Source organism: Equus przewalskii, chromosome 15 (assembly GCF_037783145.1).
Source record: "Equus przewalskii isolate Varuska chromosome 15, EquPr2, whole genome shotgun sequence".
NCBI classification, from domain to species: Eukaryota; Metazoa; Chordata; class Mammalia; order Perissodactyla; family Equidae; genus Equus; species Equus przewalskii.
Window position 1 is genome coordinate 67,638,728 of NC_091845.1, and position 24,694 is coordinate 67,663,421.

Here is a 24,694-nt window from a genome sequence, read left to right on the forward strand (position 1 = left end):
CCAATGGAGGTAGGTGCCCCTCCCGTGGAGCAGATGAGCGAGTGAAGGTTGTGCCAGGTGGAGAATGAACGCAGCTTGCATGGGGGTGCTGGAGGACGGTGGCCAACGTGTGTCTTCAGACCAAGCTTCCACCTCACAACCTTCTCATCGGTCAACAACCAAACCAAACCAAACCAAAACACAGCCAGAACCTGGGGACAAATTTCTTATAGGAGGAGAGAGGATCTGGGACCCAGAATTTATGTGAGTTGTCCTTTATTAATGCAAGAGGTCTTTGGGGTCCAAATAGAAGGTAGATCACAAAGCATTCCTTCCCCGGGCAAGTCACCTAAGGTCTGAGCCTGTTTCTTTGCCTGTGAAATGAGGGTGTCAGCTTAGGGACCTTTCAGTTGGAAAGGCTCCACTTTTCCCCCATGCTATTAACTGATTGACTCTCTCCTGTGGTTTCCTCCTAGGGATCCAGAGGTGAAAGGGGTGACTTGGGTCCCAAAGGAGAAAAGGTAATGGCCACTGCATAGAGATGATCAACTACACAAGTGACTGGCTGCCAGGGCTCCATCCTGAAAATGACCCGGCTCTTCCACAGCCCTCGCCCACGTTCTTTCAGAGGCGTTCACTGTATTTGTTGCTCTCTTTACAGGGTTTCCCGGGATTTCCTGGAATGTTGGGGCAGAAAGTAAGTACCTAGAAATCGTAAAAATAGGCCTCCGTAACAAATTAGACCCTCCAAGCACAGCAAAAAGAGGTCTGCCGCTCTGTCCATGAGGCCAGGAAACTGGTTTTCACCGTGGAAGATTCTGCTTTGAAAGAGAAGCAAGCTGCTAAACATGCTGGTGAGAGGGTGCAGGATGGTCTGAGACCTCCCTCCAGTTCAGTGGGAGGGAAAGGACGCCCATCTAGGTGGAGAGAGCCCCTTCTTTGCATTTCCTACCTCTGGGAGGGCCATGGTAATGTTCAAAAGCAGAACGCGTTATGACGAGGGACACAGATCTCAGCTGCGGTGGTCAAGGGTCCCAGTGAGAGGCGCAGGTACCTTTGGCTTAATGCCACTGCTCACTACACCCAGCTCAGCGCTCCTGCACGGGTGCCACACGTACTGCCAGAGGTACTCAGGGTCATTTTAGCTGAGTGACAGCAAACATTTTTTATTTTGATAGTTAAATATTTAGTGGGATTTCATGGACATCTTGTTTGGGACAAGGCTTAATTTAAAAAAGGAGTTAATTCAGTTGGTTTAAAGAAAAGCATTCAGTAAATAACAGAGTAGTGTGCAGATATGACAAAAATTGTGGAGGTGGCAATTGACTGGTAGATTTTTTTGAAACTTATCCTTACGGTTAAGTTCTGGGGAAGAGGAAGAGGAGGCTGGTGAGGGGAGATGTCAGAGAATAAAGAGAGAGAGTGCATAAATGCCGCTGAGCACAGCTCCTGATCTAACATCGGAACGGTGGCTCCTTGTACTGTAAGGCATTGACACGGGAAACTGTTATTTATTTATTTTTTCTTTTTTTTAATTTCTTTTCTTTTCTTTTTTTTTTTTTTTGAGAAAGACTAGCCCTAAGCTAACATCTACCAATCCTCCTCCTTTTGCTGAGGAAGCCTGGCCCTGAGCTAACATCCGTGCCCATCTTCCTCTACTTTATACGTGGACAACCACCACAGCATGGCTCGACAAGCGGTGCCATGTCGGAATGCAGGATCCGAAACTGGTGCACCCCGGGCCGCCAAAGTGGAACGTGCGCACTTAACCACTGCGCCACCGGGCCAGCCCCCGGGAAACTGTTATTTTTACCTTGGCCTCCAAGCATAATATTCTTCAAACATGCAAATGGGATGCTTTCTTAGAATTCTAAGTTTTTTTCAAGTTCGCCTTAATGTTTTATTTTCCAAATTTGAATAAACAATTTTATCTGACCTTCTCCCAGTCAGCAGAGCATATTTAAACAATTTCAATCATCTGACATTAATTTATTATAGTTTATAACTGTCTTAAGCTGTCAAAAACGCTGCTCCTTCTCCCCTAGGTGGAGAGTTGGATTAAAAATAAATAGATTAATTATATAAACAAGTTAAAGGAAACGTTAAGAGAGAAAAAATAATTTTATCTTAAAATATTTAGGTTAGGTTTTCATTCAGAGCAACAGTGAATATCAAAGTATAATAAAACACTGTAAAATTAAATATGACAGCTTCTCTGGTCTCTGCACCATTTGCTAGACTTGCCATCTAGAGTTCTCTTTCCCTTTCATGGCAGGCTGATTTAAGACAGAGCTGATATGATAACCGTAATTAGGTCTTAGGAGAGAAATTAGATCAAGAAATTACTGGCTGCTTCCAGCTGATGAAGAGAAGGGCCACACTTCCTTCGAACAATCTTTTCCAAAATATGATACTGTTATGCTGCTGTTTGCTCCCAGCCAAACAAGACACCCTTTGGCCCGTTCTAAACAGCCGGGGAAAATTGTGCAAACATCTCCATGGCCACGTAGACTCCATCCTATCCTCTCACTCTCTCATTGCCTGGAATACTGAAGGACATGACAGGTTGGAAAGAAAGCATAGGTTTAAGGACAATTCTGCTTGAGGCAAGATATTGGTAGGTTGGGTAGGGACAAATTTGTTACATTAGCTGAGCCAACGGATAACTTCAGAGCTTTATGCTTGAGGCTTACTGTATATTGGTGTTCCCTGGAATTTTCCATTGTGTTATACCTCTTCTGACCTCCGTGTGAAAAGCTGTTGCAGTGTTTATTGTTTTCCCCGAGTGGCTGGGACAGCTCTTCATGGCCACTGGCTGCTGACTAACAGAAACTCTCATAGTTGCTGTTGCTAAACTTAGCTTGTTGGCAGTGCATTCTGGGCCATGGAGGGATTACTGGAGGTAGGGATGATGCCCTGTGGGTTCATGATCCAAAGAAACAGCAAGTGGGCCTGGAATCCTAGAAGAACATGGGGAGAAAGGAAAAAAAACTAAAAAGGAGCCGTGAGTTTTATGAAAGAGCAAACAAACCATGGAATTCTAAAGTTGGTGTGTGTGGTTCTGATAGTTCAAAATAGGGCTTTTCAATTAGGACTATTGTGTACATAGCTTCCCAGGCCTTTTACAATAATTATATTGAGTATTTGAACGTATGTCTGGAACATCTCTCCCCAAAAGAGTTTTCATCTAAATCAAATGGAAGTGAGCTGGAACCCAAAGCAATTTTTACTGAAGAGTGGGAAAATATACAACCCTAAGTAAAGCTCATTACATGAGCAGGAACTTTGGGAAGTTCCTGCTCATATAGTTTCAAAACTGTGTCCAATCATTCAAAAACCCATAGATTTTAATTTATGCTACAAAAAACACTGAAACACAGCATAAAATTTCAACTAAAAGTGAAAGCATTTTTCCCTAGCAGCTTGTGGTGTCACAGGCACATGTGTGACTGAAATGCAGGGGCCTCCCACTTTGGCCATTCTGGAGGGTGACTTGGGACAACAAAATATGTGGTGCTGGGAGCTGGCTTTCTCAGATAATGTCACCCACCCAGGGTAACCTTCTCCTTTCCTTCTTCTTCCTTGAGAATCCTATCTGCCTTTCACATGACCTCATCACTTTCCCAGTCTCCCAGAGCAGCCCACTTGGAAGGGATTTGGAGCCATCAAGTACACTGCCCTCGTGGCCAATGATTGGATAGACCTGTAGAGATGTACCTGCTCCACGTACCCTAATTCCTGTCTTGCATCTCTTTCTTCCTTCCAGGGTGAAATGGGTCCAAAGGGTGAGCCTGGGATAGCAGGACACCGGGGACCCACAGGAAGACCAGGAAAACGAGGCAAGCAGGTAACCATCCCAGGGCTCACACACCTATGCGGTCAGACCCTCCTGGCCTGTGGTGAGGCAGCCGGGTGGAGTCTATCAGAGATGTTCCATAAAGCCAGTCTCCAGCATCCTCTGGGCTGATGGGCAGAAGCAACATCACTTTGAGGACCTCATGGCTTCTCTAGGCTGGCCATAGTTTGAGGAGGATGGGATAGGATGCTCTGATCCAACTCTGTCCAAGGCTAGAAGCAAGAGTGGATCTTTGGATCATAAGAACAGATCTATCTTGACTAAAGCAACTGGGATGGAAACCAAATCTGGTCATTTACCCAGAACACCTGCTTTTTGCCTCAATGCCCCAGACACAAATGGAGTTTTGGAGAACAGCGCAGATATTTCCCTGCTGTTGAAGGGTCTTCTGGGTCTCAACAGTAGTGTGGTTTTGCCCACTCAGGATCCCAATTTGTAAGTGATCCACTTTATTGGCACTATTAAAGGGTTGGGGAAATTTTTCATTCAGAATTCCCCCTGGTAGCAGGCTCTCATGTCAAACCATGTGATATGAGACGGAGAGGAAGGATGAAGGTACATTTGCTTTGGTTGGCTTAGAGCCACCTGAGGGCTCAGAGAAACCTCTCATCTTTGTCCCCATGGACAGTCTTTCCAGAGAGATGTGCCCTTCTATGTGTTTGGTTGTCAGTTTGTTGGCTTTTTACCTCCTTTCTCATTATAAATGTAATATATGATCATTACAGAAAACTTGGAAAATTCACAAAAATAGGAGGGAAATCATCTAAAGACCTAAGACCCAAGACCCAAGCAGAACCACTGTTACCATTTTGATATATTTGTTTTGAGTATTGTTTCTTTTGTGAACTTTCTAGTGTTTTGTTTCTTTGATATCCAATATAGTTATTACATCCTAAATTTTTAACTTAAAATCACTATCTACACATTTTTGCTTGTTACTTCAGATATTCATTAAGAATTTTTAAGTAACTTTTATAAATGTCTGCATCAGATTTTAGTAAATGAGTAAGCAATAGATTGTTTGGACATGAGCGACCTAACCAAGTTATATATGATGCTGAGAGGCAAATATCTTTGGGCACAAAACTTTTTCCATTCTGATATTTCCATTCTTTTCTTAGGCTAGATCCCTGGTTCTCAAACTTTAGCTTACATCAGAATCACCTGAGGGGGCTGCTTAAATACAGATTCCTTGCCTCTCATTGTCCCCAATGCCTAGGCCTTACTTTCAAAAGATTCTGGTATAATTGACCCGGATCTTTAGCATGGGTTGTTATTTTTTTATTTTTATTTTTTGCTGAGGAAGATTAGCCCTGACCTAACATCTGTGACAACATTCCTCCACTTTTATATGTGGGTCGCCTGCCACAGCACCGCTGACAAGTGGTGTAGGTCTATGCCTGGGATCCGAACCCATGAACCCAGCCCACCAATGTGGAGCGTGCCAAACTTAACCACTATGCCATGGCCAGCCCCAGGTTGTTATTTTATTTTTAAAGCTCTCCATGTGATTCTAATATGCAGCTAGGGTTTGGAACCATGAAGCCAATTCTGGTCTTTTCCAAGAGAATTTAGGAATGACACAGGCTCCAACCTGGATAACTCAGATTCTACAATCACTTTTGAAGTCACAAGATGCCAGTTCAATTTTCAAAGTTTTACAATGGGTGGCATGATCATGGCTTTACAATGATGCCACAGAGAGCAATTTCCTAAGGACTAGGCTTAGAAAAATAAGGAAAAAAGGGAAATCTTTTTCCTAAAATCATTTTCTTCCCTACTGCTGATTTCCATCCAGAACTTTTTACGCCTGGGGTTCAAGAAGCCTGTTGCTTCTATCCTCTAGTTCTTTTCTTGGGCAGTGTTTGCCTTTTCCTGGTGAGGACTGAAGCCAAGAAGGCTATTTCTTGACCCTGCTGAGAGTGATTTGGTTGCAACAAGCTTAAAAATGACGCCAGAACATGTCTGGGAGCTCAGAGAAGTTAGGGAAACGAGCTGATCCTTTCTAGAAGATGTTATAAACCACCTAAGTGTTCTCCAAACCCTCAGTGCCTTTCCAGTCAGCAGATACTTGAGTTGTTGGCCTCGGAAGCCTGCTATGGTACTTTCTTTTTATCGTGAATTAATTTCCTAGTGGAATCTTACATGTCGTGTGTTTGTTGGGCCAGTGGTGCTGAGAGTTTCTGGAGGTTATTATAAGTCAATCTAAACCCTGGAAGCAGAAATCCAGAAGGGACTTCAGGAGGTTAGGATTTCAGAGCCGGAGGATTTTAGAGACCAGCTCATCCAATTCCCTCCATTTGGTTAAAAGAACTCTGAGGACCAGGGAAGTGGAGTGGCCGGCCCAGGACCCTCAGCTAAGCCACTTCCAGGTCAGGATTAGAACTTAGGGAGTTGAGACCTGCTTTTCCCCACAACTCATCATCTCTCCACCTGCTTCATGCTTCGGGACCTGCCTTCAAGTAGATCCAAGACAGTAGCTCTTGACTTTACTACAAAACCTTTAGTTAAAAAGACAGAGCAGCCTCCTTGAAAGGGATCATAGGCTTTGTGGCAATAAAGGAATAAAGAATGCTTTTCCTGGAAAGTGCTGCTCGGTGAGTTCTGCTCATAGAGACATGGGTTGTTCTGAGTAGGTGACCCGTTAAGCAGAATATTCCATTACTGCTGGTGTCAGAATTAAGGAGCATTTCCAGCTCCTTCAAGCTGTGCACTTCCTGTGCTCATAGCCAGCTGACATGGCTGTTAGAAAAACAAGCCTTAACTGTGGCTATATTAAGATGGTGTGACTTCCTTTGCCATTCTGGGACCCGTCTTGGTTACTTCAAGGAATGCTTCAGCTTGGGCAAAGGCTTAAGAACTCCCTCCACCAGGATGAAATTGGAAACAAACTCTGACCTCACAGGTCCCATATTAAGAATTTAGGAACTCCTTGGACATTGCTGAGAGAGCCCCCAGGGCCATGTTGACAAGGCAGCAGGTCACATGTCACCGTTGTGATTGGAAGGAGTGCCCAGTATGCCTGCTTCCCAGACTTGGGGAAGATTATGTTTCATCACGGGGGCAAGCCTGCCAAGACACAAGTGTAGAAGAGGGATCCAGGCCAAAGATGTCGGGCATCAATCACTGTCCTGGTTAGGCCTGGGGCAAGAGCAGACAACTAGCAAATTGTTTGGAGAAAGAACCTACAGCACGCACCAGCCTTAGTTTCTGGGGTTATTCTTAGGGGCAGCCCTGAGAAGCGAATGTTTGCTCTTGACCCTCCCACACAGGCAGCAAAGAGGACACCCCATGTGGAATGGCTATTGCTGCAGGTATGCCTCTCTTTAAGAAACCAGGACTTTTCTAAACATGTGAAAAAGTTGCAACCAAGCCGGTTGCTATGATAATCAGCTTGCCCCACATAGCCCTTGGTTCTGTGCAAGCTGCTTTTCCCCCTCTGAGATCTTTGTTAGCCTCACAACAAACTTATGCATGTATATGTTTACTGTCTCCATTTTACAGATGAGAAAACTCAGGCACAAAACAGTGACATGAGTTAGCCAGGATCTCATGGCCAAGGTGAAAACCCAGATCTCCTGACTTATAGCTCAACAACACTGCTTCCTTTTTGTGTTTTCAGCTTCTTCCTCCTCCCTCATTTAATCTGAGGAAGAGAGGTCAACAAGACAGATTCCAGCCCACAGGGAGTCTCGTGAGGAAACATTGATGAAATGAGCACATACATGATAGTGTAGTTATGATCTGGATTAAATGCCATGAAGGAGAAGGGCCACGTTCTGAGAGGCTGTGATGGGGAGGACTGGCTCAGTCTAGCAAGGTTGGGGAAGGCTTTGCTGCAGTACGTTTTAGCTGAGAACTGAAGGATGCGGGGAGTTAACTAGGCAGAGCGGAGGGGAGAGGAGTTTGGGGGAGTGAGAAGGGTCTTGAGGAGGGAAATAAAAGGCACGGTGCTCTTGAAGACCAAAAACACTAAAAGGCTGGCCAGGATGAGACTGGAAAGCCCAGTCATGTGGGGCTTTGTAGACTGAAGTAAGGAGCTGAGTCTTTATCCTGAGAACAATGGGAAGTCATTGGGTGGAAACAGCTCTTGTGAGGAAATAGAAATGGTCCTGACGAGCAGGCAGAAGGCCTGAGTTCTAGGCCCGACTCTGCCGCCTCCATGCTAGGTGAGTGGCAAAAAGCCCTGCTCTTTTCTGAGTCTCTGTTTCCTCATCTACCCAGTGAGAGAGTGGGTTGGGTTGGTTCCTTGAGCTGCCATGTGCCATGTTTCCAGGATGGAGCAAGAAGTAATGTCTGCCAACTTGCAACCATCACAGTCTCAAATGTCGCTTGCCCTGAGCTTTTTAGGAGCTTGGTGGTCAAGAGCTCTGGGGCCGCATCCTGCCCTGGGCTCTTACTCCAAAGTGCAGGGTGGCCCCTGATTTAGAGATAAATGGGGCAGGAAGTTGCCGTGTCATGCTGTCATAACGGGCTCTGCCTTTCTCTCTGTCAGGGGCAGAAGGGAGATAGTGGAGTTGTGGGACCACCAGGCAAGCCTGGGCCTTCTGGTCTTCCTGGCCGTCCAGGTCCCCCAGGACCCCCGGGCCCCCCATCGGCAGGTAAGAGCTGCCCTGCTTCACTGGACCTACAGTGTCACCCTTCTGGCCAGCCTCCCTGGAGAGGGTGCAGGAGATGCCAGCAGAGGGCTGCCTTATGTTTTGAGTTAGAAACTGCCTGAGGTACTTGGATGTATTTATAATTTCTCCACAACTTGGCTCATTCAACTTTTACACAAAAGAGATAAACATCATTCTGGCTTTGTTTTAGCATTTTAGAGAACAAATCGGGGAGAGAAAAAAAGAATTACATTGGTGATGTCATTTATCCTTTAAGTGAAAAAAACCAGACACATATTTCATCATCTAACACCTTTTTCTAGAGAAACATTTCATGGTTCCAAGCAATTCTCTTAACCCTAGAAGTAAAGATGACATTGCAAATGTTTTAATCTTACACAGTGTTATGAAAGAGTTCCTATTGATTTGCACTGAATATAGAAAGAAATCACTAAAAAAAATCCAAGTCCACCATTGAAGGGGGCAAAGCCACACCCTAACTCTGTTTCCCTTTGTTTAATTTGATGAGCTGAGCCCTTTATTTATTTTGCTCCTGTGTAAGCTCAAAGTAAGCCCTTTCCTAGCACAACGTCTATATAAACACAGCCTCTCTAGGTCCAAGAAGATTGTTTACTGACTGTGCAAGATGCTTTGTCCTCAGTTATACAAAAGGAATCAAAACAGGTTTTATTCTAATTTTTTTAAAGAAAATGAAGGCATATTAAAATTCTACAGTGCACTTCTTTCCCTCTATGTTTATGGGAATATATTTGCAACCACATCATGGGGTGGGTTAAGAAGTGTCATTCTTTTGTTAGATCCTTTAAACCAAGTTAAAGTTGGCTCTGAGATTCCACCTGCCAGGATGCCAGGAAAGCTCAACCTCAGGCCTTATTGGGGTTCTCTTCAACCCTTCAATGGCCATGACAGGACTGGGCAAGGATCCTGGGGAATTATGGCAGAAAAAAATCAGGAATTCCCTCCAACCTTTCATCTACCCTGTCCACCTCTGAAATGCCTGTCGTCTGAGGCCATGTGGTTCTTGGGTGCCTGGTGACCACCATCCTCATGCAATGCTTGGGTATCGGAACATTTCCAAGGCTGGAAGTCCTGGTCCCCAAGGTTCAGTTTCCCAAGAAGTTCCCCACAACCATTCCTTCTGAGGACCTTATCCCTTCTCCAGGTTACAGGGGTCCCTGTCTGGGGTGGTCCCTCTTCTTCCAGCCTCCAGCCCCCTCCCTCCTCACGCTCCTCATACAGTGCCACCCCTCTTAGGAGATTTTCTCTTCTGAGAACGAAGATGGAAAGGCAGAAGGCTCAGATAGTACCTGTTTTAAGTAAGGGCAAGAAAGCACAAAGCTTTGCTACCTCCTTGAAAATGGGAGAGGAAGATATACTGGGAAAACAAACGTCAGCTAGCATCCCAATAAGTTATCTTGCCACATCTGTTTCTATTTTGTTAAGGGAACTAGATTTGAGATGCAGCCTAGGCCGTGTGTCCGTCCTTCATAACCTGTTTCTGTGAGTTGAATGGATGATCTTGTTGGGGGTCCTTCCAACTAGTACTCACCCTCCTTGGTCCTGGCATGCGTACCATTCCTCTTGAGCCCCATGACCATGAGCTGCAAGCCCCAGAGACTGAGAGCATGGCCTGAGCCTAGGTTTTGCCTTTAGAAGGGACTCTCTTGGCCCTCGGGGTACTTAGGGGCTTACAAAACTGAGGAGTAGCCAGAGGGTATGAGGGGAAGATGCATCGGGAGGTCCTTGGCAAACTAAGACCTTACTGGTCTCCCTGTGCGTATCAATTTGTAAAGGCCAGCCCTCTTCTGCTTTGAATCCTGGTCCCACTCTGGGACCTGGAGTAGGGGGAGCAGGGTAGGGCCTGGAGACCTCCGCAGGTCACTAAACGCCTACTGTTCTGTCTTGTCTGTCTCTGGTGGATTACAGCCCCATCCCTTTAGCAGGTCCAGCGTAGTCCTATTTTCTCTCCTTGGTCCTTCTCCCCTAGCACGTGTCCCCTTCCCGTGCACCACTCCATCCCCCCCAGATCCCAGCCAGACCGCCTTCTGCCCTCCCGCAGACATGCTGTTGTCTGCAGAGCTGGAACATGTTCCCAGAGTTTCTCAGGGTCCACGTGGCCTGGAATGGTGTTCCTCTCATCCTCTTGACCACTCAACAAAATCCTCTCCTTCCTTCAAAGCCCTCTCTTCACTAAGGCCTTCATTGGTCCCTAACGGATGGCTCTCCCTCCCTGGGGCCCCAGTGGTACATGGCCTCTCTGCTCTGGCCCCTCCAGTGGCAACTTTCCTGCAGGTGTGTTTCATCTTCCTTTTGGATGGCAAGTCCTTGAGGCAGGGTCTGTGGCTGCGTCAGCTTCGCATCCCCACAGCACTGGCAGGTGGGACGGCTGGGCCCGGACCCTACAGGTGCTCACTGGGCTGCTATGGCCCTCAGTCTGTCCCACCTGGGTTATTGCACAGCCGCCGAGCACAACGCGGCCATCTCTTTGATTGATATCTCCTCTCTGCCTTCCTTTGACTCACTTCCTTTCTGAGGAGCCTCCTGGAGTGAGGCAGCTAAAGAAAATGGAGCAATCATCCTGCTCTGTGGAAATGATTTTTGGGAGCTGGGGAGGGAAAGGGGGGTGCAGTTTAAAAGAGACCTTCCCCATGCCTGGGACCAGTCAGATGATCATCAAGAGTTGGAACAGGCCCCCAGAGCAATTCCTGAAACTACTTTTAAGAGTCTGATAAAAGTCCTAAACCCACTCTCAGGGAAAAAAACTGTGTCTACCTACATCCAAGATTCTGCACACTGCTTCCCAGAGTTTCAAACCCCTGGGAAGACCCTCAGGCTCTGTGCACGGTGGGTTAAGCTCCCTGGTCTAGTCCAGTCCTCCCTTTGTAAATAATAACTTTGAGCCTCAGAGAGAAGTGACTTCCCAAGGTCACAGAGCCGACTGGTGGCCACACCTGGTCAAAAATCAGTCTGTGACTCCTGGTCCCCTTTCCCCTCAGCCATGCAGCTACTGCAGGGGCAGAGTGGGAGCTGGGGGTGGCATGGAGATGGTTCTGTGGTTCCTCTGCCTTCTCCCAGTTTCCCCTCTCAGACCTGCTCCTCCTGCGGCAGCCAGTGGAGATGGGAGGATCCTTGGCAAAGATGGAGAGCAGGGTCCTCTGGCTGCAGGGGATGGTGGAAAGGCCAGGCCAGGCCCACGGGATGAGCTCCAGGAGGCCGAGGTGGGGAAGTTCGGGTTGCTGTGCCCTTCAGTGCTGCCTGGCAGGAAACAGGCAGGGGTAACAAATGCCCTCTGACAGCTGGGAGGAAGCAGCAGGGAAACTGCAGCGGTGGCAGGAAGCAGGCTCCCTGCCGTGTCCTGTCGTGCTTTCGGGAGGCTGCCTTTGGCTCTGGTGCCTGGTGCTGTGGGGCGGGATGGTGCTGGGGGAGGTGGCGAGGGTGGGAGCTTTTTATCACCCAAGTTACAGAGAAAGAGGGGCTGGGGGGCAGGGGAGGGAATGAAGGCAATATGCCTTTAGGATGCAATTTGCAATAAACGAATTACAAATTTGGCTGAGTCCTTCCTGCACCCAGACAGGGTATAAGTGAATCAACGTGGTACCTGGGAATTGCCAGCTTCCTGCAAGCATCAATATTCTTGTATGTTTGTCTTTTGAACGGCATAGTGTTAAGTCAAACATGAATTCAGACCTCAGCCTCACCACTAATGGGCTGGATAATGGGACAAACTCTCCATTCTCTCCAAGCCCATGGTTCTAGAGGAGTCGCTGGGGTCACAGAGCCTGCTGGAAGGCTGCTCCGGTGCCACTCTCCGGTCCTTGGCTACAGAGCATTGCCACCTCTGTTTCCCTGGGTGCTTAATTACCCAGAATATTCCTGGGCTGGTGGAGTCTCTGTCTCTCCGGGCACTGCTGAAAATATCAGAACACAAGACTGGAGCTCCTCCCACACGATTGTGTTCACTTTTCTTGTTAGAACGAACAACCGTAACTTGGTAGATGTTGGCAGACCTCCCTTCCCTCAGGCCAGCAGCATTCTGATCTTGGACATACCTGTCCACGAGCCCACGAAGGCTCAGGCTGTGGGGGTCTTCGCACTGGGGTCTCCTCCTCCAGCTGCAGCTGCTTCCCTGGGGTCCTGAACAGACGTCTCCCCTGGGCTCATTTTATTTCCTGCCCTTCTGTGATCTGCAAACGGTGTCCCCAGTTGCTGGCTGCCCCGGATGTTATACAACCTGAAACCCATGGCCGGCTGGTCTCCAGACTCCCCTTATTTTCCCAGGAGGAGAGGTGCTTACTTATTTCCTTTTTCAGTCCCCATCGTTTCCTCTTTCCTCTCCTCCAGTGGATGGCTCTCACTCTAGCACTCTTCTGCCAACCAGAGTGTCACTTCTAGCCTTTTCCGAAGACCTTTTCTTTCCAGTTAGTCTGCATTCATTCATTCAATCATCAAACATGTACCAGGCCCCTACTGTGTGTCAAGCCCTGGTGAATGAAAAAAGGCACCAAGCCTGCCCTTGTGGAACTTATGTCATACGGGGGAGATGGAGCTTGATCCATAACCTCACAATATGCAGAATCGCAGAGAGAAGTGCTGTGAAGAAAAGGCCCAAAGAACTGTGAAATTGTGCCCAAAGTGAACATGATGGAGTGTGAGCATTTGAAAAGGCTCCCCTGAGGAGGTGATGTGTGAACTGAGATCAGGAGTGAGCTAGGAGGCCCCTGGGGAGGAGGAAGGGAGGGCGACGGAGAACAATCTGGTGGGGGAAAGGCTTGTGCAAGGACCACTTCCCAAGACCAGCGGTTCTCACCCTGGTGCAAGCTGGAATCATCTGGAAAGCTTTTAAAAATACGGCTGCCTGGATTCTGGTCTCAGCAGTCTTGCTGGAATTGGTCTGGGGTGTGGCCTGGGCATCAGGGCCTTTAAAAGTTGAGGTGAGAATGGCTCCCTAACAGGTCTCCCACACTGCAGGGAGTAAACTTCCCAACCACGTCCTTTCAGGATGCTCTTCTCAGTACCAAGGCAGAATAAATATGCTGAGCATTTCAAACATTTCATTTTCTTCCAGAAGAAATCAAAGAAACCCACATTCAGGAATTCCTTTGTAAGTCTCCTATATATAAAATTAAATAAAATGAGTAAAAAAATAAAAGTCATCCATCAGCAATGTGTTCATTAGTAAGAAGTCCCTGTTAAAAATGGTCTAAACAAAATTGTTTCTCATGCAACAAGGAAGTCCAGAGGTGGACGATGGCTGGCTTTGGTTCAGACTCCAAGTGTCACTCTCAGGGTCCCAGGCCCCAGGAGGCCCTGATCTTTCCTGCATGTTGGCTTCTCTTCTCACACTTGTTACTTCATGGTTGCAGTATGGCTGCTGCAGCACCAGACATCTTATCTGTCTTCAAGGCAGGAAGAAGGAGGAAGCTATGTCTCCCATCAGCTATGTTTCTCCCTTATCAGGATAGACTTTCCCAGATGCCCACCCTTCTCCCACCACAGTCCTTGCATTGGCTAACAGTTTGGCACATGATCACCTCCAGATGCAAGGGACTCTGGGAAGTAGAATGCCTACCTGTCTAGTCTCTAAAGTATAGAAAGAGGAGAGGGAGAAAGAGGCTTGAGAAAGATGCTGCCACACCTAGCGTGGTTGAGGGACTGCAGAGAACATCGCCTCCTCCGCATCTTAGATCAAAAGCATCTCTTTGAACTTCTCCCTCAGGCCTACCCTGAAATAACATGGACTTCAACCTTCCTTCTGTTGTGAAGGTTGCTCACATCCCCTGGGCTGTGTGGTTTTCTCTTCCTGGGCTCTAGTAACACAGCAATCTGTTGCTTCCTAGGACAACTTGTAATGGGACCCAAAGGGGAAAGAGGATTTCCTGGGCCTCCTGGAAGATGTCTGTGTGGAACCTCCGTGAATGTGAATAACCCTTCCTACGGGGAATCCACGTACGGGCCCAGTTCCACGCGAGTCCCTGTGGTAAGGCTCTTCTGGGTGAAGGCTTGGGTGGTATTCCATTGGGCCCTCCCACCTGATCCTCTCGGGACTTTGTAAAAGCCTTTTAGTAAAACTTATTTCCCCCATTATACTTGGTACACACTCACTATGGGAAATTGGAAAATAAGGGAAAATCAAAAGAAGAAAACCAAACTGTCCATTTGGTCATGGGTCCACTTTGGAGGGTTTTCTTTGTCTTTTTTTAAGAACAAAAAATTATAGAAAATTTCAAATAAATACAAAAGTGGAACAAATCATGTAATGAACCTCCATGTACCCTTCACCCAATTCAACAATCATCATCTCATGGCCAATCTCATGTCCTCTTTACGCCTGCACACTAGTGCCCACCCTCCCTTGGACTATTTTGAAGTAAACCCTGGACACCCATTCATCATAAATATCGTTCGAATGGATGCTTAATCAGCCATCCATCATGTGGCTATGCCGCGATTTGTTTAACCGGTGCCCTCCTGTCGGATATTTATAGGGTACTCCCAAGCTTTTCACTAATGTAAATGACCCTGTAATGAACACCTTTGAGTAGAAGAATTTTTTAAAGAATCATTTCCAGATGTTGAATTACTTGACTAGATGACATCACCCTTTTTTTCAAGTCTTGGGAATATTTTAAATGTTTAAAAAATTATAAATCACGGATATTTTTATTTCAAACTCAGACGTTGGGAAGTGAATTGAGAAGATGTGGGAATCAGCACATTCCTCCCCACATTGGGAGGAACACTGGAGCGTCGTCACAGGCGAACTCCCCTGCCCACTGTTACCAGTCCAAGGACAGAGAGTCTGTTTCCTCCACCAGCTTTTCCCTGGCTCCCTGTAGAGGGGTTTTCTGGAATCCTCACCAGTGTGTTCTCTGGCAGATTTTTGTGGTCAACAACCAGGAGGAGCTTGAGAGGCTGAACACCCAAAATGCCATTGCCTTCCGCAGAGACCAGAGATCTCTGTACTTCAAGGACAGCCTTGGCTGGCTCCCCATCCAGGTACCCAAGGCGGGCACTCAGGTCACACCCTGCCCAGGAAAGGGACACATCTTTAAAGGAAGGGAAGGCCAACACTTGGGCCTGGCACAGAGCTTCCGGCAGTCTGTTTCCATGGAAGGGCTGCGCATCTTTCCTCACTGTTTCTGAGCAGCTCTCCATGCCCCTGCTCCCCAAATAGAACCTCCTCTCTGAGCCCAGGTTCCAGACAATTGCGCGTCCCTGCACTTCCAGGCTGCCATCTTGATCTGGCCCCGCCTTGCTGCCAACAGCCCAGCTCTGGGCGACAGGAAAGGAGTGCCTTTCCCACCCAGGAGGAAGCCGAGGGCTGCCCCCCAGCAGTGTCCCCTTCACCCAGAGCCCATCCCCGGTGCCAACGACCTGCCTGGCGTGCTGTCCCTGGTAACTGTGGTGTGTTTCTTTGGCCAGCTCACCCCTTTCTACCCTGTGGACTACACTGTAGACGACCGCGGCTCCTGCGGGGACGGGGTCCTGCAGCCCGGCGAGGAGTGTGATGATGGGAACAATGATGTGGGCGATGACTGCATCAGTAAGTGGGCCCAGACTAGGGCGGCCTGGAGCTTGAACTGCCAGCGGGGCAGGTCAGGGCAAGTCCTGGACACCAGCTGTGCTGGTTTGGAACCTTTGGAGAGCCGGAGGGTGGGTGTACCCGCCTGCTGTGGGGATGACCCTCCCCCTTCAGGCCAAATGTTAATTCTTCCACCATCCAGGATGTCATGGGGGTTGGTGTCAAGGATCTTGCCCCCAGAGAAGCCACCAGGACCTCCCTTTTTTCTAGATCCTACTTCTTGGCAAAACCTACATTCCAGTCCACAGTGTTTATCAAAAGATAGAGGTGATACAGGAGTGAAAGGCAAAAAGGAGAAGCCAAGAACTTGAATCAAGACTCACTTCCACCAGCCGGAGCCCTAGGAGGAAAACCCTTTTTCGGGGAGGTGGGCTGGCCAGGGCTGCCTTCAGGCATATGGGATGCTCCTGAGAGAGGCGGGCAGCATAGTGCTGGAGGCTTTGCTTTGCTTTCTTTTTTTTTAAAGTAACAAAAGCAGGAGGTGAGGTGGAAAGCCTGGGCTGTAGAGTCAGACAGAACAGAGTCTGAATACCGGCTGAGAAGCAGCGCTGAGAGGCAGCGGCTCACCCTGGGGCTCAGGGAGGGGGCTGCCTGGCAACTGAGGGATGGAGGGCAGTTTACAGCTCTGAGCCTCACTTTCCTCCGCTGAGAGATGGGGATGACTGTACTGACTGCTCTGTCAGTGGACGCGTGCATGGATCATCTGGGGGTAATGGGGGTTTGACACCCCTTCACTGAAGTATTTTTATGCCCTTGCTGTGAGGAGCCAGGCCCCGGCTCAGGGCTGGGGACGTGTAGCTGCAAAGTCGTGTGCCTTGCCCTCAAGAAGCCCAGGGGAAGGATGACAGTGTGGAGGGGAAGGCATGTGCAGTATGGGTGTGGGGATGAGAAGCTGCTGATTCTCTCAGGGTAGCTGCGCTGCCCATGACAGGTCCCAGGACGGTCACCTGGTCACCTGGTTACCCCTGGGAGGCTGGCTTTGCCTGAAGTCCCTTCTGCCCAGGGGGGAGACACCATCAAATAGGAGATCACACAGCAGGAAGGAACTGATGCGGCCTCGAAGCCCTGTGGAGAGGAGAGTGGGGTTCATACTCCAAGACCCTCCCCTTGTGTGAGAACAGAGACCCCGTTGGGGCTCATCTGGCTCCCCAGGGACATGGGCTTACCTACCCTGGAAGCTCTCTGTAGACAGACAAGAGCCCCTGTGGCTGTCACTTGTGCCTGATGCTCACTGTCTCCTGCCCCTCACCACGGGAACCCTCAGTGGTCTGTGAGGGGAGGCGGTGTCCATGCCCCAGGTTCGAGGTAAGGACAGCGGGGCCTGGAGAAGCCAAGTGGCCTGCCTACAGTCCCCCGGCTAGGAGGTGGCCAGTCTGGGCTGAAGCCCGGGCTCCTTGTTCTCTGTCGGTGTGGGACTCAGGGGTCTGAGGGACAGTCCCTGGACTCATCTGAAGCTTTGTGGAGGTCTGTTCAAGGGGGCGCATGCTCTGGGCGGGTCCTTGAGGCCACACATTCCTACAGGCCGAGGCCGGTCTGTGCCAGCCCTGCCCCTTCTCAGGGCTCACTTCCTTGTGTCCTCTCAGGCTGTCACCGGGCGTACTGTGGAGACGGTCACCGGCACAAGGGCGTGGAGGACTGTGATGGCTCCGACTTTGGCTACCTGACGTGCGAGACCTATCTCCCTGGGTAGGGACCGCCTCCCGTGCTATTATGACACCCCTGCCTCCCTCCTCCCCTGCTCTCCTTCACAAATATTTTAAAGTGCCTCTTCTGTTCCTGGTACTTTCTAGACAGTGAGGTATGGTGACAAATAACAAGCACATGGTCCCTGCTCCCCCAGGGGAGACAGGCGATAAACACATAACCGCTCCGTGGCCCTCTCAGAGCAGCCTGCATGCCGCTGAGGCCGAGCTGAGACAGACACAGCCACCAGCTGGGCCGTCTCCCACCCCCGGCAGGCCTGTGGGTGCAAGTGAGATCACGCCAGCTTTAATATCTAATTTTGCTGCCTCTTGGCTCCTCCAAGAAAACCCCGAGAACTTAGTCTTCCCCTCAAGGACCCCCGAGTTATTTCCGAGCCTCTTCAGTGGGTGTTCATGTTGCTCCAGATAAGTATTCTAGTGTCCTGGCCTCCACGTTGACATCTCCTGAGCAAACTGAGGGCCGCTGGCCCTCTGAGGCACTGATTCCATGCCCAGAACATGGCCTCCTAGGCTCCTTTCAAGGTGCAGAATGGTGCCATGTTCCCCTTAATCCTCACAGAACCAGAGTTGTATACACTCTAGGGAAAAGGGGGAGGCCATTCCTCCCCGTTGCCGTCCACATCCTGCTTCTGCCTTGGCTCCAAAGTGGATTGCTGGCCCCTCATACCTCCTAAGTCCCTCAAGAGTCCAAGTTCTCCAGCCCTGGCTTCCAACCCTGTTCTTCTGTTAGGCTTGGATCCAGGCCCTCAGCAGGGCTAGGAAGCAGACACAAGACCTGTCTCTCTATTGCACCCTCCCTGCTCTCTCTTCCAAGGCGGTCTCCTCAGTGCTCACCCCCAGATGCATATCAACATATCAAACCAGGCTGGGGGAACTACAGACTTGTAGTCACCCCCAAACCCTTGAGCACTGTAGGCTTGGCCAGGACCACACTGCCTCTATGTGTCTGTCGGCACTGCCACCTCCCTGAAGTAAGGAGGGCTCCTAATAGGCACCTGCCAGAGAGTTGGTGGAAGGTCTAAGCTGGTTGATGGCTCCATGGAGACAACTGAGTGTAGACAATTGGACATGGAGTACAGGATCACGCAGAGCCCAGGGCTCACCTACTGACTCACTGTGGTCACTCACCTAACCCCTAGAAGCTGCAGGGGATGCTTGTGAATATGGCTATAATGTATAACACATTGTCTCAGGATTGGCACTTGGGCTTACAGAGGTATAGACTGTGTTGTCCAATATGGTAGCCTCTGGCCACATGGGGCTATTTAAATCTAAATTAATGAAAATGAAATAAAATTAAAAATCCAATTCTTCCATCACACTAACCTTATTTCAAGAGCTCAATAGCCACGGATATGGCGAGTGGCTGCCATATTGGACTGCATAGAAATAGAACATCTGCATCAGTACAGTACAATGCAATGGACTGCGCTGGAAGACTTTCAGGCCTTGAGAATGGGGTGAGTCCCTTGGAGATGCTGTGTTAAGAGCAAGGCTGCCAACCCCTTCCACCCAGATCCCTCAGCTGGGCTCAAGGGAAAAAGCCCCAGAGTCCTGGGCTCAGCTGCCCCAAGCCCCTTACCCCAAACGGGAACGAGAACAGCCTCTATAGAACACTGAGCCCTTAGTACTGGGGGAGCAGTGGCTGCTGTTGGGTGAGGTCTGACAAACATCACCAGAGGTGGCCTTTTAGAACTTGGCTTTGTCCTCAGGGCTGGGCAGGAGCCCTCCTGCCCAGTGCCGGGTGTCCGCCCTGACCCGTGTCCGCCTCCCGCAGGTCGTATGGAGACCTGCAGTGCACCCCGTACTGCTACATCGACTCCACGCCCTGCCGCTACTTCACCTGAGGGGCACGAGGAGAGCTGGGCTGCATCCCACGGAACTGGCAGCAGCTTCTCCACCCTCGTCAAGCTGACCTGGCACCACCTGGTCCAGTTTCCACCAACTTCACGCGACAAAAACAAGGACAAACTCTTGCTGCTAAGATGCTCTTCTGACTCAGTCCGACTGGAAGAACTTAGGACCACCACATCCTGTCTTAATCCAAAGTACCCGAAGACCTTCCACATGCCCAACCTGGGAACTGTTCCCCATCACTGCCATTTGGCCAATAGCTGACCCACAGCACCCCTTCTCTTCTGGAGTGTTGCCGCCGCAGGCCGCGCACTGGCTTAGCACTGTTAGACACACTCAGACCTGCGGGGCTGCCTGAGCTTGTTCTCATCCCGTTTGGAGCGTCTGGGGTACAGGCCTCTCTGCTCCTCTGACCTCTGGAAATGCGGGCGTTCTCAGCCAAGACAGCCGGCCATCCGGCCTCTCCAGGCCCGTGAACCACAAAGCAGGGAGGTGGGCCTGTCCTCTTGGGGTGGCTCCCAGCTTTGGACTCGCTGAGGGACCCCTAACTGGCCACAGCCCAGCACAGCCTCATGTGGATGCAGCTCCCCCAGGAAGAGACCCAACTGTGAAAAAGTACTGAGAAAGCCACCAAACCCGTGCTCTGGCCGGGTAGAGGGTGGAGGCTCAGCTGGGTGCTTGCCATGCGGACAATAGCAGAGCAGTGGCCTTTTGCTTCTCAACGTTTCCCAAAGGGGTGGCCCTCGTGGTTTCACCATCCCCCCGCACCATCTTGACCTCGTGGCTCTCTGTACTTTGGCCTCTGTTTTGTGAATGCCCCTCATATCCATTTCTTGTTTAGGAGATTCGCTAGCAGAGGGTGACCTCCTGAGGCCACGCCCAGGCAGGTTCTCGGTCTTTCCTCAGTCATTAGGAAAACACTGCCTGGGGTTCCACACCGGGGACCCCATTACTGAGGACATGCTCTAGGCAGAGACGGTTTCTGTCCTAAGCTCCAGCTCCTGGCTGCCTGCTGACTCCTGTGAGCACCACGACCTCCCTTCTGTGTCCCCATAGTGCATAGCCTGGTCCTCATGTCTGTGTACCAAGCCCCCCACGTCTCTACAGGGTCCTGAGTCCTGCATGTCTGTGGGCTGCCTTTCATCACCATCTTTCCGGAATGGGGTTTTAGCTTTGTTTTGGAAAGGTGTCCCCCGACCGCAGACCTCAAATGGGATTTGCCCATTTGTTACCAGATGGAGAGACACTCCTGGGCTTTTGTACAAAGCCATTTAATGTGCTTGAGTCTCTGGGACTTCAGGCCTAGTGGGCCATCCATCGTCCTGGTGGTCTGTAGTGGACGACATCAGCCCGAGGCGGGGGTGTCTTCAGAGGTGGGCACATTGGTCAGCCCGATTCCCTCAGCCCCTACTGCAAGTCCTCGGGTGATGGCCCCCCTACGTAAAGCCAGCATCTTCATACTGGGATCTCTGGATGGGAAATCAAGAAATAAAGGCAGTTCATTTCCCCACTGTGGCTCTCTCGTCCCTGGGGGTTGGGGGCCAGTGTCTTAGCACTGCTGGTTAAAATGAGGGGGCTGAATTCGTCTGCTACCTAGACTATGCAGAAGGTTCTAGAATGTGGAAGCAGTCCCACTCCCTCAAGGACAAGGGAGGAAACTAAGGTCTGGAGATGTGGAGGGACTTGCTCAAGGTCCTAAAGCCCCATCTTGCTAACTCAGCCCCGCCCCCAGCCTTGTTTTAGGATCTTGTTTAGGACACGACAGAGATCCAGTACTGCCCTTGGACCTGGCCAAGAGTGGCCCTGTCCTGGGTCCCACTCCTTGCAGGGCACTTCTCTGGCCCTCCCCTAGCTGTGACCTTCCCCATAGGGCAGGGAGTCTGGGAAGCCAAGGTGACATGCCCACTGGAGCTGGCACACCCCTCTCCCAGACCAGGCTCCAGCTACCCAGGAAACCACAGTTCCCCACCCAAGCGGTCCTGAGCCTGCTTCCAGGGCTCACACTCTTCCCCATGTCTGTGCTCCTGAGTGTGAGTATGGCCTGCACACACCTGGAAGCACCCACGGTGGCCAGGGGCAAGCTGTTCATAGGGGTTATAGATGGAGCTTAGTTCGCAGGCTTGGGGTTTCCTCTCAGTGTGCGATGGGCCAGGGGCAGGGCTGGGGCCATCTCCTTGTGCTGCCACACGCTGGCACAGAACTTTGACGAATCTAAAAATTCCATATTCAAACCTGGCTTTCCAGGTCTTTCGGAACGTGTACCTGTCACGGTGAGCAGAGAGAACATATCTCAGAACAGTAGTTAGTTGATTAGACTGTAAATCCTGCGACAGAGGGGTGTGAGCCTCCTGCTGTCCTCCATCCCCAGCCCCACAACATTAGAGGGGGGCCTGTCTCCAGCTGTTTCAAGGGAGAGTTCTGAAAGGCTTGGGAGATGAAAGGATTCAAAGTCATACGTCTTAAATATATATATAATAATAGTAATTCCACCCCTTTGGCACTGTGCAATGGAGGATGAAAGATCAGGGAAGCTGGGTGGCCCCCAGCCCTTCCCTGAAATGCTAACTGTGGTGTAGGGAGCAGGTTCCCCAGAGACAGGGGCTTCTGTGAGCAGGCCAGGCAGCCACAGAATAGGTAGCTGAGAGCGCACCTCTGCCAGGTAAACGTGTGCTGAGCTCATCCACTAGTCCGCGGGAAGTTGAGGTGCCGCAGTGTGGTGGGAGGAGCACTGAACTGGGAGTCCTGGGACCTAGGTTCATACCTGGTTCATCATTTCACACAGCCTCCATTTCCTCACCTAAAATAGACTTTAAGCAAGGGCTGGATCTTCTTCCAACTCTAACAGCTTGTGAGTGTGGACTCTGTGCTCCACTGTGACAGGGCACGCCCCAGGAGTGGCAATAGATTACCTCAGCTGCTCCCAAGGCTGTCACATGGAGTGGCTGAGAATATCACAAGGTCTTCAGAGGTCTTCAGAGCCTCAAAGGAGGCTATTGCCAGTCCAGAGGCTCTCGTTGGCAAGTAGCAGGAAATCCAATTTAAATATGATATAAACGACAGGGTAGAATTTATTGGCTCATATAACTTAAAAATTCCTGTAGTGGGGTGGAGATCAGGCATGGTTCAATCAAAGCACCCACTCCATTCCTCTACTTGAGCTATCTTCTCAGCTATTTGCATCTCTCCTGTTAGTCTGAGCCTTAGGGTGGTCATGAGCAGACTGCTGTAGTTGCAGTCTTATTCTGCACCCTGCAATAGCCAGAGGAAGAGAGAACATCTATTCCAGTGGCTCTGAAGAAATTTGTTTCCAGAAGCCCCTTGCAAATCTTGCCTTGAGCCTCACTGGTCATACACCCATTCCTGACCCAATTCCTATCATCAGGAGGATGTCACCTGCTGATTGTATTAGAGCCTGGTTCCTGAAGCCACAGTGGCAAAGGTTATACGATTACTCTTAGCTCACTCCCTGGAGATTCTCCAGAAGCTCACAGGCTACAGGGGAAGGGGTGGCTACTGGACCAAACGCTGCGGAGAAGGAATAGAGAACAGTGCTGGGCACACATCGCCCAGCACAGCGGCCGTCTCTCCACTTTCGCTTTTCCTGTTGGTAGGATCAGGTGCTGAGGCACTTGGGGCAAACATTTGGGAAGACTGCCCATACCCAGCAGGCTTAGTTGTTCTGACAGGTCCACTCAGAGAGGTTGTCTCTCATAGGCTGCTGCAGGTCATGAAAGATGTGGGGCAGATTGTGAAAAAAGCAAAAAATTGGAGCCACACACCTGGACGTGAAGCTCTGTTACCAACTTGCTGTTTAATTATCCTGCATAATTTGCTTAACTTCTCTGAGTCTCTGTTTTCTCATCTATATACTGGGCATAATAGTACCTTATTTCAGGGCTGTGTTGAATTTTAGTGATCACATGGTTAAAATTTCTGACACCTAGAAACTGATTAGGAAGTGTTATTTAATGGCCCAGGCCAATCAATCATCTCTTTGGGGAGCAGGGGTATTTTTCTTCCCTCTTTGAGGCTGGTTACATGAGTTCACTTCTGACAGCAGTTTGGACCACAGCCTTTACTGCAAAGCAGTGAAGAAGAGCAGTGGTCCTCAAACTCTGCTTCACGACAGCCCATCTGATGAATACCCCCTGGGCCGAACCTGCGGATCAACAGAATTAGGTTTACAAACACCAGAGGAACAGTGGGTGTCTCATCACACGCAGACAGACAAGATCACGATAGGATCTGGGGATGGGTGGAGTGTAAGTAGAATGTTAATAAAGCAGTGCTGGGACAGGCGTAAAGGAAAGCAGGCTGTGTATAAAGGGGCTGACGGCAAGCCTGGACTATGAGGTGGACCCAGGTCCTGATTCCTTGGAAAACTACAAAGTTAAGAAAAACGCAGAATGTGGTACCTGAGAACCCCTATCAGAAGTTCTAGGGGCCGGCCCGGTGGCCGAGTGGTTAAGTTTGCACACTCCGCTACGGTGGCCCAGGGTTTCGCTGGTTCGGATCCTGGGCGTGGACGTGGCACTGCTCATCAGGCCACGCTGAGGCGGCGTCCCACACAGCACAACTAGAAGGACCTGCAACTCGAATAAACAACTATATACTGAGGGGCTTTGGGAAGAAGAGGAGGGAAAAAAAAGATTAGCAACAGATGCTAGCGCAGGTGCCAATCTTTGAAAAAAAGTTCTGCATCAGGGTGGAAATTGAAACTGCTTCTCTGTGTCAGTGACTCACGTGGCTCAGGTCTTCCAGGCAAGAGTGGAATGTTCCGTTCTTACTGAGAGGCTTGCAAACTGCAAAGTTTTGACAGTCCATGATTTCAGTCACAGTTTTGCAGTGATTTTGGTTCAGGTGGCAGGCGTGACAAAGCAAGGCTGGGTATGTCATTGGAAAGAAAGCAGGAGTCACTCAAAGGAGTGATTATGACACTTTTGAGCTGTAGCGGTGACCTTGGGAGAAAGACTGCTCCCTGTTAACTTGCAGCTGGCTTCAGTGTCGGCTCCAGGAGTCTCACAAACGGCAGGGCACGGGGCTGACTTTCACTCAGTCTGGACAGGTTTTTTCACTGGTTCTTTCACCAGCAATAGAAGCC

At 49.8% G+C, this 24,694-nt stretch overlaps 1 protein-coding gene and 1 long non-coding RNA gene across 7 annotated transcripts in view; one reads left to right on the forward strand and one right to left on the reverse strand.

Moving 5' to 3' along the window:
* Positions 1-21,103, forward strand: part of COLQ (collagen like tail subunit of asymmetric acetylcholinesterase) — a 57,505-nt gene extending 36,402 nt beyond the window's left edge. For all 4 annotated transcript variants that reach the window (XM_008544816.2, XM_070576016.1, XM_070576015.1 and 1 more), the window contains 9 exons: positions 456-500; positions 641-676; positions 3,746-3,826; positions 8,331-8,436; positions 14,292-14,431; positions 15,331-15,450; positions 15,877-15,997; positions 17,620-17,722; positions 19,517-21,103. In XM_008544816.2, the coding sequence (XP_008543038.2) occupies positions 456-500; positions 641-676; positions 3,746-3,826; positions 8,331-8,436; positions 14,292-14,431; positions 15,331-15,450; positions 15,877-15,997; positions 17,620-17,722; positions 19,517-19,586 (822 nt within the window). In that variant the 3' untranslated portion in view covers positions 19,587-21,103. The remainder of the gene's footprint in view (positions 1-455; positions 501-640; positions 677-3,745; positions 3,827-8,330; positions 8,437-14,291; positions 14,432-15,330; positions 15,451-15,876; positions 15,998-17,619; positions 17,723-19,516) is intronic.
* LOC103568044 (uncharacterized) lies at positions 20,849-24,603 on the reverse strand. 3 transcript variants are annotated; one of them, XR_548837.2, is made up of 4 exons: positions 24,337-24,603; positions 22,244-23,752; positions 21,645-21,855; positions 20,849-21,062 (listed from the first exon to the last, which is right to left on the reverse strand). It is a non-coding gene; the product is annotated as an uncharacterized lncRNA (long non-coding RNA). The 3 variants fall into 3 exon arrangements; XR_011527152.1 differs by having other exon boundaries at positions 20,927-21,062; positions 22,391-23,752; XR_011527151.1 differs by having other exon boundaries at positions 20,927-21,062; positions 22,391-23,752; positions 24,009-24,603.
* Between the last annotated feature and the right edge of the window lie 91 nt (positions 24,604-24,694).